The 13,235-nt window shown below is 35.9% G+C and overlaps 1 protein-coding gene across 1 annotated transcript in view; it reads right to left on the reverse strand.

Moving 5' to 3' along the window:
- The window catches only part of URI1 (URI1 prefoldin like chaperone), an 81,595-nt gene that overhangs the window by 30,170 nt on the left and 38,190 nt on the right, over nucleotides 1-13,235 (reverse strand). The window contains exons 3-4 of the mRNA XM_035023539.1: nucleotides 11,334-11,412; nucleotides 9,819-9,954 (exon numbers count right to left, since the gene is read on the reverse strand). Coding sequence (XP_034879430.1) covers nucleotides 9,819-9,954; nucleotides 11,334-11,412 — 215 coding nt within the window. The remainder of the gene's footprint in view (nucleotides 1-9,818; nucleotides 9,955-11,333; nucleotides 11,413-13,235) is intronic.

Below are 13,235 nucleotides of genomic sequence, written 5' to 3' on the forward strand. Positions count from 1 at the left end.
ATCATATGATCCTCTCAATAGATGCAGAAAAAGCTTTTGACAAAGTACAGCATCCTTTCTTTATCAAAACTCTTCAGAGTATAGGCATAGAGGGTACATACCTCAATATCATAAAAGCCATCTATGAAAAACCTACAGTGAATATCATTCTCAATGGGGAAAAACTGAGAGCTTTCCCCCTAAGGTCAGGAACGCGGCAGGGATGTCCACTATCACCACTGCTATTCAACATAGTATTGGAAGTCCTAGCCACAGCAATCAGACAACAAAAAGAAATCAAAAGCATCCAAATTGGCAAAGAAGAAGTCAAACTCTCACTCTTTGCAGATGATATGATACTTTATGTGGAAAACCCAAAAGACCCCACCCCAAAACTGCTAGAACTCATACAGGAATTCAGTCAAGTGGCAGGATATAAAATCAATGCACAGAAGTCAGTGGCATTCCTTTACACCAACAACAAGACAGAAGAAAGAGAAATTAAGGAGTCGATCCCATTTACAATTGCACCCAAAACCATAAGATACCTAGGAATAAATCTAACCAAAGAGACAAAGGATCTGTACTCAGAAAACTATAAAATACTCATGAAAGAAATTGAGGAAGACACAAAGAAATGGAAAAACGTTCCATGCTCATGGATTGGAAGAACAAATATTGTGAAGATGTCAATGCTACCTAGAGCAATCTACACATTCAATGCAATCCCCATCAAAATACCATCCACTTTTTTCAAAGAAATGGAACAAATAATCCTAAAATTTGTATGGAACCAGAAAAGACCCCGCATAGCCAGAGGAATGTTGAAAAAGAAAAGCAAAGCTGGCGGCATCACAATTCTGGACTTCCAGCTCTATTACAAAGCTGTCATCATCAAGACAGCATGGTACTGGCACAAAAACACATAGATCAATGGAACAGAATAGAGCCCAGAAATGGACCCTCAACTCTATGGTCAACTCATCTTTGACAAAGCAGGAAAGAATGTCCAATGGAACAAAGACAGTCTCTTCAACAAATGGTGTTGGGAAAATTGGATAGCCACATGCAGAAGAATGAAACTGGACCATTTCCTTACACCACACACAAAAATAGACTCCAAATGGTTGAAAGACCTCAATGTGAGACAGGAGTCCATCAAAATCCTAAAGGAGAACACAGGCAGCAACCTCTTTGACCTCAGCCGAAGCAACTTTTTCCTAGAAACATCGCCAAAGGCAAGGGAAGCAAGGGCAAAAATGAACTATTGGGACTTCATCAAGATAAAAAGCTTTTGCAAAGCAAAGGAAACCGTCAACAAAACCAAAAGACAACCGACAGAATGGAAGAAGATATTTGCAAATGACATATCAGATAAAGGGCTAGTATCCAAAATCTATAAAGAACTTATCAAAGTCAACACCCAAAGAACAAAGAATCCAATCAAGAAATGGGCAGAAGACATGAACAGACATTTTTCCAAAGAAGACATCCAAATGGGCAACAGACACATGAAAAAGTGCTCAATATCGCTCGGCATCAGGGAAATCCAAATCAAAACCTCAATGAGATACCACCTCACACCAGTCAGAATGGCTAAAATTAACAAGTCAGGAAACGACAGATGTTGGCGGGGATGCGGAGAATGGGGAATCCTCCTACACTGTTGGTGGGAATGCAAGCTGGTGCAGCCACTCTGGAAAACTGTATGGAGGTTCCTCAAAAAGTTGAAAATAGAGCTACCATATGATCCAGCAATTGCACTACTGGGTATTTACCCCAAAGATACAAAAGTAGGGATCCGAAGGGGTACATGCACCCCGATGTTTATAGCAGCAATGTCCACAATAGCCAAACTGTGGAAAGAGCCAAGATGTCCATCGACAGATGAATGGATAAAGAAGAGGTGGTATATATATATACAATGGAATATCATGCAGCCATCAAAAGGAATGAGATCTTGCCATTTGCAACGACGTGGATGGAACTGGAGGGTATTATGTTGAGTGAAATAAGTCAAACAGAGAAAGACATGTATCATATGATCTCACTGATATGAGGAATTCTTAATCGCAGGAAACAAACTGAGTGTTGTTGGAGTGGGGGGTGAGGTGGGAGGGATGGGGTGACTGGGTGGTAGACACTGGGGAGGGTATGTGCTCTGGTAAGTGCTGTGAATTGTGCAAGACTGTTGAATCTCAGATCTGTACCTCTGAAACAAATAATGCAATATATGTTAAGAAAAAAAAAAGAAGAAGAAGAAGGTAGTGGGAGGGGAAGAATGAAGCGGGGGAAATCGGAGGGGTAGACGAACCATGAGAGACGATGGACTCTGAAAAACAAACAGGGTTCTGGAGGGGAGGGGGGTGGGAGGATGGGTTAGACTGGTGGTGGGTATTGAGGAGGGCACATTCTGCATGGAGCACTGGGTGTTATGCACAAACAATGAATCATGGAACACTTCATCTAAAACTAATGATGTAATGTATGGGGATTAACATAAGAATAAAAAAAAAAAGAAATTGAGGAAGACACAAAGAAATGGAAAAACGTTCTATGCCCATGGATTGGAAGAACAAATATTGTTAAAATGTCTATGCTACCTAGAGCAATCTACACATTAAATGCAATCCCTATCAAAATACCATCAATTTTTTTCACAGAAATGGCACAAATAACCCTACAATTTGTATAGAACCAGAAAAAAACCCGAATAGCAAGAGGAATGCTGAAAAAGAAAACCATCACAATTCCAGACTTAAAGCTCTACTACAAAGCTGTAATCATCAAGACGGTATGGTACTGGCACAAAAACAGACACATAGATCAATAGAACAGAATACAAAACTCAGAAATGGACCCTCAATTCTGTGGTCAACTAATCTTCAACAAAGCAGGAAAGAATGTCCAATGGCATAAAGACGGTCTCTTCAACAAATGGTGTTGGACAGCCACATGCAGGAGAATGAAACTGGACCATTTTCTTACACCATACACAAAAACAGACTCAAAACGGGCAGGAATCCATCAAAATCCTTGAGGAGAACACAGGCAGCAACCTCTTCGACCTCAGCCGCAGCAACCTCTTCTTAGAAACATCACCAAAGGCAAGGGAAGCAAGGGCAAAAATGAACTATTGGGACTTCATCAAGATAAAAAGCTTTTGCACAGCAAAGGAAACAGTGGATAAAATCAGAAGGCAATCGACAAAATGGGAGAAGATATTTGCAAATGACATATCAGATAAAGGGCTAGTATCCAAAATCTATAAAGACCTTATCAAACTCAACACCCAAAAAACAAATAATCCAATCAAGAAATGGGCAGAAGACATGAACAGACATTTTTCCAAAGAAGACATCCAAATGTGCAACAGACACATGAAAAAGTGCTCAACAACACTCAGCATCAGGAAAATACAAATCAAAACCTCAATGAGATACCACCTCACACCAGTCAGAATGGCTAAAATTAACAAGTCAGGAAACGACAGATGTTGGCTAGGGTGCGGAGAAAAGGGAACCCTCCTACACTGTTGGTGGAAACGCAAGCTGGTGCAGCCACTCTGGAACACAGTATGGAGGTTCCTCAAGAAGTTGAAAATAGAGCTACCCTACGACCCAGCGACTGCACTATTGAGTATTTACCCCAACAATACAAATGTAGTGATCCGAAGGGGTACATGCACCCCGATGTTTATAGCAGCAATGTCCACAATAGCCAAACTATGGAAAGAGCCAAGATGTCCATTGACAGATGAATGGATAAAGAAGATATACACACAATGGAATGTTACGCAGCCATCAGAAAAATGAAATGTTGACATTTCCAACAACGTGGATGGAACTAGAGGATATTATGCCAAGCGAAATAAGTCAATCAGAGAAAGACAATTATCATTTGATCTCACTGATATGTGGAATTTAAGAAACAAGGCAGAGGATCGTAGGGGAAGAGATGAAAAAATGAAACAAGATGAAACCAGAGAGGGAGACAAACCATAAGAGACTCTTAATCATAGGAAACAAACTGAGGGTTGCTGGAGGGGAGGGGGTAGGCGTTGTAACGAACAATGGGTATAAGACTGATGAATCACAGACCTGTACCTCTGAAACAAATAATACATTATATGTTAATAATATAAATAAATAAATAAATAACTAGGAGTCCATAAGAAAAAAAAAAGTTATAGCGAAAGCAATTAGGCAAGGAAAAAAAATAAAAAGCATCCAAATTGGAAAGGAAGAAGTAAAATGATCTCTATTGACAGATGATATGATCTTATATGTAGAAAACCTGAAATATTACACACACACACACATAGCTAAAAAACTAATAAATTACTAAAAAATAAGTTGCATTTCTATACACCAGCAATGAACAATCTGAAAAGAAAATTAAGAAAATAATTTCTATTTACAATACCATTAAAAAGATAATAGTAAGTTTAGCCTAGAAGACACAAGACTTATTGTGTTGCTGAAAGAATTTAAAGAAGACAAAGTAAATGGAAAGACATCCTGTGTTCATGGATTAGAGGGTTTAATATTGTTAAGATATCATTTTACCCAAAGCAATCTACAAATTCAAATCAATCCCTATCAAAATCCCAACAATTTTGCTGCAATAGAAGAAATCCACCCCAAAATTCCTATGCAATCTTGAGAGACCCTGAATAGCCAAACAATCTTACAAAAGATCAAAGTTGGAGATCTCATACTACTTGATTTTAAAACTTTCTACAAAAGTACAGTTATCAAAATACTACAGTACTGGCATTAAGACAGACATATAGATCATAAAATAGGGTAGAGAACCCAGAAATAAATCCTCCCATATATATCCAAACAATTTTCAATAACGGTGTCAAACCATTCAATGGGGGTAAAGACAGTCTTTTCAACAAACACTACTGGGAAAACTGGATAGCCACATGCAAAAGAACAAAGTTGGACCCTTACTTTACACAATATACAAAAAATTAACTCAAAATGGATGAAAGATCTAAATGAAAACTGAAACTATGAAATTCTTAGAAGAAAACACAGGAGAAAAGCTTCATGACATTGGATTTGGCAATGATTTCCTGGATATGACACTAAAAGTACAAGCAACAAAAGAAAAAAAATAGACAAATGACTTCATCAAAATTTAAAACTTTAGTGCATCAAAGGACATTACCAATATAGTGAAAAGGCAGTCCACAGAATGGGAGAAAATATTTGCAAATCATCTATCTGTTAAGGGACTAATATCCAGAATATATAAAGAACTCATACAATTCAACAACAAAAAGACAACCCAATTTAAAAATGGGCAAAGGACTTGAACTGACATCTCTCCAAAGATTTTCCTACAAATTGCCAATAAGCACATGAAAAATGCTCAACAAACATCCTGAAGTCCTTAAAGAATTGGAAATCAAAACCTTTAGGATGGTTATTATGAAAGAAAACAATAAATTGCACAATATCCATATAATGCCCTGCAGCCATTAAGAAAAGACAGAAAGATGCAAAAGAACATGTGCTACCATTTGAGTGGTTGTGTATATAATGGGTTGGGAATGCGTAAGTGTACAAGATGTGAACACACAAAATGGTAAGATACTGATAATGCCTCCAAGTTATCCAAATGGATGATAAGGGAGGAAAAGGGACACTTATTTTTCAATGAAAACCCTTTAAAATTTGTATCATGTCCAAATATAACCTTTCCAAAAAAATAAGTCACTTTCCATTCTCCCCCATACCTTCCCTAGCCCTAAGCAACCATTAATATACTTTTTGTTTCATAAATTTGCCTATTCTAAATATTTCATACAAGTGGTATCATATAATATATATAGTCTTTTGTAGCTGGCTTTTTTCATTTGTCATAGTAAATGGTACATTTCTTTTTCTTGCCAAGCAATGTTCACATTTATCCATTCACTGGATGATAGACATTTGGGTTGTTTACATTTTTGGGCTATTACGAATTATGCTAATATTCACATACAAGCTTCTGTGCAGACGTATGTTTTTACTTTCCCTTGGGTATAATACTATCTAGGTGTGGAATAGGGCTAGATGGTAACTCAATGTTTAACTTTATGAAAAAGTCCAAGCGGTTTTCCAAGGTGGCTACACCAATTTATATTCCCACCACCAACATATGAGGGTTGCAATTTTCCACATCCTCACTAATACAAGTTACTGTCCCCCTTTTTTATTACAGCTATAGTAGGAAGGATAAAATGGTATCTCATTGTGATTCTGATTACCAGTTCATTTTTGACAAAAGTACAAAGGCAACCGAATGGAGAAAGGACTTCCCACAAATGATTTGAGAAAAACTGGACATCTATACGTAAAAAGACTGAACACCTTGAACTAAACCTCACACCTTACACAAAAATTAACTTAAAATGGAACAGGGGCACCTGGGTGGCTCAGTTGGTTAAGCGACTGCCTTCGGCTCAGGTCATGATCCTGGAGTCCCGGGATCGAGTCCTGCATCGGGCTCCCTGCTCGGCGGGGAGCCTGCTTCTCCCTCTGACCCTCCCCCCTCTCATGTGCTCTCTCATTCTCTCTCTCAAATAAATAAATAAAATCTTTAAAAAAAAATAAAATGGAACACAGATCTAAGTGCAAAATGTTCAACAATGAACATTTTATAGAAGAAAACATAGGAGAAAATCTTCATGAACTGAGGGTAGGGCAAAGCATTCTAGATATGACACCAAACAAATGATCCATAAAACAAAAAAGTAATAAACTGGACTTCAAAATTAAAAATTTTTGCTCTGGAAATACAATGTTGAGGGAATAAAAAGACAAAATACATACTGGGAGAAAATATTTGCAAATCACACACTTAACAAAGACTTATATCCAGAATATATGAAGAACTCTCAAAACTTAAGAAAAAATACAACCAAATTTTTAAAAATGGGCAAAAGACTTCAACAGATCAAAGAGGACAGATACACACACAGATGGCAGGCAAGTACATGAATCAATGCTGAACATCATTAGCCATCAGGGAAATGCAAATTTAAACTCCTACACATCTACTGAAATGGCTTAAATTTTTAAAACTAACAATACCAAGTGCTGGTAAGGATGCAAAGCTACTAGGACTCTCACACCCTGCTGGGATTGGGGGAATGTAAAATAATATAGTGTCTTTGGAAAATAGCTTGAAAGTTTCTTAAAAACTGAATACACGTACCCACCATATGACGTAGCAATCCCACTTGTAGGTATTTATCAACAGCAATGAAAATTTATAGTAAGACAAAAACATAAAGGTTTATAACAGCTCTGTTCATAATTCCAGAAAATGAAAGCAAACCAAGTGTTCTCCAATAGATGAAGAGAAAAACTGTGGTATGTGCATATAATGGAATACTCAGCAGTAAATACGATTGACCTTTTGATATACAAAACAACTTAGATGAGGCATTATGGTGAATGAAAGAAGTCAGTCTCAAAAGGTTACATAGTGTATGACTCCATTTATATGACATTCTGGAAAAGGTAAAATTGATAGTGATAGAGACAGATCAGTGATTGTCAGGCCTTACAGGTAGAGGTAGGGTGTGACCACAAAGGGAACGCATGAGGGAGTTTCTGTTGTGATCCTGGGCTCTGGCTAGTGTATCCTATATCCTATTCTATATTCTGACAGTGGCAATGGTTAAACAAATCTTTACTTGCGTTGAAAACTCATGAACAGTATACCAAATAAAAAGTCAATTTCACTCTGATAATCTTAAAAAAATTTTTTTTAACTTTAAAAAGCTGGTCATATTCATGTTAAATGGCAAAAATGCAGGATGTGAGCACAAAGAATAGGGCACTCTTAAAAATCAGCTTCCTTAGAGAAACCTCCCCTGAATCCTTTTGTACTTGTGTTAAATCCATTTTGTCCTTCATTTTGACTACTTTTTAAACATGCAATGACCCCCCCTTCCACCTTTCCCAATTACCCCGTCAACAGTGAGGTAGGACTGCGGGTTTAACTTGTTATATTTCTTCTTCCATAAGAAAAATAAGTATCTTTTCTTAAATAAATGTTAAATACAACAATATACCTAAACATTTCTTTAGTTATCAAAATTAGTATAAAACTGTGTGAATAAAACAACTTTTTAGAATTCATAATAGGTTCTCAAACATAATTCATAGGTACATATTCTGAAAATTATTTTAGATAAACACTGATCCCAAAAGTCATCATTTTTGGTCAATTCCAAAAACCATTTTCAACAATGGAAAGTGATTTACCAAAAAATACCTCTCTATTCTAGAGCTCTATTCCTATTCTATTAAAAGTATTCTCCCGGGGCACCTGGGTGGCTCAGCTGGTTGAATGGCCGACTCTTGATTTCAGCTCAGGTCATGATCTCAGGGTCATGTGATCAAGCCCCATTCTGGAGTCCACGCTCAGTGGCTAGTTGGCTTGAGATTCTCTCTCTCCCTCTACCTTTGTCCCTCCCCTGCTCGCAACTGAGCGCGCGTGTGCATGCTCTCTAAGTATCTTAAAAAAAAAAGTATTCTCCCATTATTATATTAAGTCATAACTGATTCTAAAGATTGCTTTGCTGAAATACACATATGAAAATCAGAGTGAACAAACTTTAACAGACGATGAACTGATTTCATATCAGCAGAGTTACCCCAGTAAATAAGAAAACTTTCCCCATTAAGAAAGGCCTTTAAGAAAGAATTATGCTCATTCTTTTTCCTCTAACGTACATGACTTATTTTAGTATAGTAATGCCAAAAGAATTATCATTGCTAGAAATTATATACAGGCCTAACAATAAGATTCTGATTAGTGTCACAAATGATCAAATATGTTATCAATTATAAACTTATAGGAGTTGATTTGCAATTAGAGTGTCCAAATATAGATCCCACAATTTCACTGAGCAAATGAGTTCTCTAACTAGTACCCACTCACATGTATAAGTGAAATAATTTCAGCTGTAGAAAACTCAGCTGTTTTTTTATCTTTATGACCTCATTTATACAGAAGAATCCTCAAAAATTTATTTTCAAATACACATTTAACTACAAGGTTAAAAAAACAGGTAGGGGTGATATCATACTATCAATTTAAGTATTTTATTATAGAAATAAGAACATAGATATTAAATGAACCTAATTTTAAAATGCAACTAAGCTAGAACTGAAGCCAAACGCATCCAACTAAAAAATGTGTATGCGGATATGTATCTACACCAACAAATAATATCATAGATAAACAAAACTTAAAGAAATACCTCAATCAAATGAGACAGAGGCCTCACATCACTGAATAAGTATATGGGCACTGTTTTGGGTAGCACCTCTCCACACCTGGCCTTCTCTGTAAGATGAAAATATGACTTCTTCTAAACCAAAAAGCATGTTTAAAAATTGTTTCTACTTTTACAGATAGGTATTTTTCTTAGTTCAATAAATAAAAAGTAAATTCCCTCTGTGTACTACAAGTATTAAAAGCAAAGGTAAGTATATGAAAGCACCCAGAACAAATCAGTTATAAAATATAAAATGAGCCCAAGTCTGATGTCTTCCCAACTTCTATCTATAAAACCACATGTTAAGGACTTTTACACTCTGTCATTTCTGAAAACATGCCATATCATGTGGGTGATATTTCCAACCCAGATGTTCCATTCTCCAGCTTACATTCTCAAATGTTGGTTCTACTCAAACTACCTACAATTCAACCAAATCACAAATAGTCTGGACTAATAAATCATGGATGATACTTTTAGTAACAGCTTGGCACTTTGTGAACTGATACACATCCAGCAAAGATACGTCTTTATAATTGGTACATACGTTCTTTCCGATGCTCAACTAAGCCCACAGCCTGCTTTGCTGAGCACTTTGCAAACCAATTGTCCCCGAGTAAAACAGTGACTTCGTTAGTATGGACAAGCTTTCCTGGCATGAAGGCAAAGGGGCCAAATGGTACCTATTGTTGAAAGGAAGGAAGGGAGGAAGGGAGGGAGGGAGGGAGGGAGGGAGGGAGGGAGGGAGGGAGGGAGGGGAGGAATAAGGAGAAAGAAGACAAAAAATTAAAAACACTAAAAAATACATTTTAAGAAACAGCTCTGCATTGGGGTCTTTTTATCAACTAAGAAAATACATTTTATGAAACAGCATTAAAAGCTCTGTGTTGAGGTCTTTTTATCGACTAAGAAAAAACGTCAACTTTATAGAAATTTAACATTAAAGTTTCACTGAGAAAACCTATAGAAAACTGCTTTAGGTTAATAAATCAATGTTAAAACAGGAAAAGGAATAAGCACATTTACATACAGCTTTCAGAGAAATTAGCACTGTCTCTGAATGTTTACACTTCGTGTTCATTCATAAATCTAAATGAAAGCAAACTAGCAATGAAATATTAATAAAGAATACCTTTGATTAAAAAACCTGAAAATTATTTCCAATAAAATAGCCATTTGTTTAACAAAATTGGAATTAACAAATAAATAGCTTTAATGACTCTACAAATTTTACAAAATATTTGGGCCAGTATAATAAAAAAACAATACATTTATAAAACATTTGAACTACTGTAATTAAGAACAAAGTCTTTATGAAAAAATATATTCAAGCAATGAAAGAATCTAATCCAGGGCTCACGAAAGGATCACTATGTCGATAGGAAGATCATTCAGACAAAAATTAGCAGTACCTTTTTATATAAAATCAATGTTCATGGGTGTAATTCTGTGAATTATACAACATTATGATCTATTCCTGCTCTGGCTAACAGGAAACGACTAAGTGCCATATTTCTGTCTTAATTACAGTTTTCTAACACAGTAAATTTGCATACCAAATTTGTCAAATTTTGTGCTAACATTTATGCCATTTGTGTCTCCATAATGTGATAACTTAATATAAATCTGAAAAAAAAGAAAAGAAGCAAATACCAACTATTACAACAATTAGTGGATTATTTTAAAGTAAAACAGGGGCGCCTGGGTGGCTCAGTCGTTAAGCGTCTGCCTTCGGCTCAGGTCATGATCCCTGGGTCCTGGGATGGAGCCCCGCATCGGGCTCCCAGCTCCTCGGGAAGCCTGCTTCTCCCTCTCCCACTCCCCCTGCTTGTGTTCCCTCTCTCGCTGTCTCTCTCTGTCAAAATAAATAAATAAAATCTTTAAAAAAAAAAAAAATAAAGTAAAACAAAAACTTTCCTTGCTATGGTAGTTACTTCAGATACTGTCTATTAGAGCTTGGCAATTTGTGAATCAATACATATAAAGCAAAGAAACATCTTCTTACTTTCCATAGCTAATATGTAAACAACATACTACTTTAAAAGCAACACACTTAACATACCATGATATTATAAGACAACTTATCAGGCAAGGTACTGAGTCTTTCTTGCAGGGCATTATAGTCATTATCTACCTTCTTCCTGTTGACAAAAAAATAGCAAATACTAAATGAATACACAAACTAACAATTCCTTGAGTAGACTATGTATCAAAAGACAAACTAATCAAAAATCCAATTTTAGCAATTTAAATATTTAAGTATTTCAAAAATTTTAAAATTCTATGTTTACCAAATTTAGCAGTGGCATTATTCAACCATACATATACCAAAAAATTAAGACTTTCAAGGATTTGGTTTCAGAATTAGAACACACATCTTGAGAACTAGTGTTTCATAATGTAGATCATCTGAACTAAATAAAATTTAGAAATTAAAGGAGACATTGAGGGAGGGCCTGATGTTTAGAGGGAAACAGGAACTTAAGATGAAGGAAGAAGAGATTTAATAAACTTGTGGGTGAATAAACACTGGTTGCACAGCAGAAATCATGAACACAAAATTTGACCAGACATTTTCAGTCCCCAGAAAACTTAAAGCTGAAAAATGTGGAATAACCCTTCAGTTACTCATATTAATGTGATTAAGTTGAGAGAGAACCAATGAGGAGATAGAAGAAATTAGGTAGAGGTAATACAAAAAAGCATTTCGATTTGGCTTTGGAGCCTGTTTCATGTTATATCAAGACAGAGCTACCTAATAAATTAATTTCAAATAACCAAAAGATATCATTCTGTAGGAGTAGAGATGGCCATATGTTTCTGCACTATGCACTCAGTTCTTACACCTGCTGGAAATGAATAGTCCTTCATGTAGATGCCTGTTTTCAAATCCTCTCTGAAAATTCAGTTTCATAAGGGTTCCTTGCTAGGCTGTAAGCTGCAGGCTAAACCAGTGCACTGAAATTTTTTAAAGCAAAAGGGTGTTGTCAGTTTGAAAAAAATAACAAAAACAAAACCCACCAATTCAGCAAGTAATTTAAAAAAAACATGTAGATATTGCCAAACTGAAATTAGAATAAATTGCAACATAGATAATCATTCTCCAGATAATAAAAATGACTGCTCTATAAACATCATGGAATTGATTCAGTTTACTCCTTAGCACCCCTAAAGCAAGAGAAGCATAATTAATAAAAATTATCTCATTTACTCTTAAGAATATCAAGGAATTTCACATATATACTATTATTCATCCTAAAAATATTCCTGTAGTAAATGTCACTTTTCAACATTTTCCTCATTCAAAAAAGAAAGTAGAAGGAAGATGGAAAAAGCACACATTTAAGAGAAATCAGACCTCCTCCATCATAAAAGATGCAAGCAATGAATTTAACCTAGGTCTTCTGGCCTGTGTTCTTCCAAGCAAGCCATTTTATTTCCTGGTGTTCAAGTGCTTTTGCAAAACGTTCCCTCAAAATCCTTTTTTATAAACATGAAATGTCTTTATTCTATTTACTTAAGGGAAAAATATCATCCTTCTGGATAAATTTTTTAAGAATAAAATGGTTTTAAAAAACTTCATGCACAGAGCTACATACCAGAAAGAGCACGGCATTACGATCAGACCAGAAGGTGAATCCCAGCTCCACCATTTAACATACACAAATTAACCCTGGTCTTAGTATCTTCAGTGGTAAAATGCCTATCTCACAGGTTCAAGTGAAAGAAATCTAAAGGGTTTAGCAATGAACATCTACACTGAGTATCCAATACCCCTTTTTCCATAAACTATCAAAAAACACCAATTCTAAAATTTTCAAGAAAGACTACTACCCACTAAGTTGAGATTCCATTATGTTAAATTCATTCAGTTTGATAAAAAGAGTACAACTTATTGAAAGGTAGTATAGCTAAATGTTACCGTTTAGGGAGCTTTTGGAGATAGGGTTGGTGTGAGCAATAA

This window comes from Mirounga leonina, unplaced genomic scaffold (assembly GCF_011800145.1).
Source record: "Mirounga leonina isolate KUSES-001 unplaced genomic scaffold, KU_Mleo_1.0 Mir_177, whole genome shotgun sequence".
Lineage (NCBI taxonomy): Eukaryota > Metazoa > Chordata > Mammalia > Carnivora > Phocidae > Mirounga > Mirounga leonina.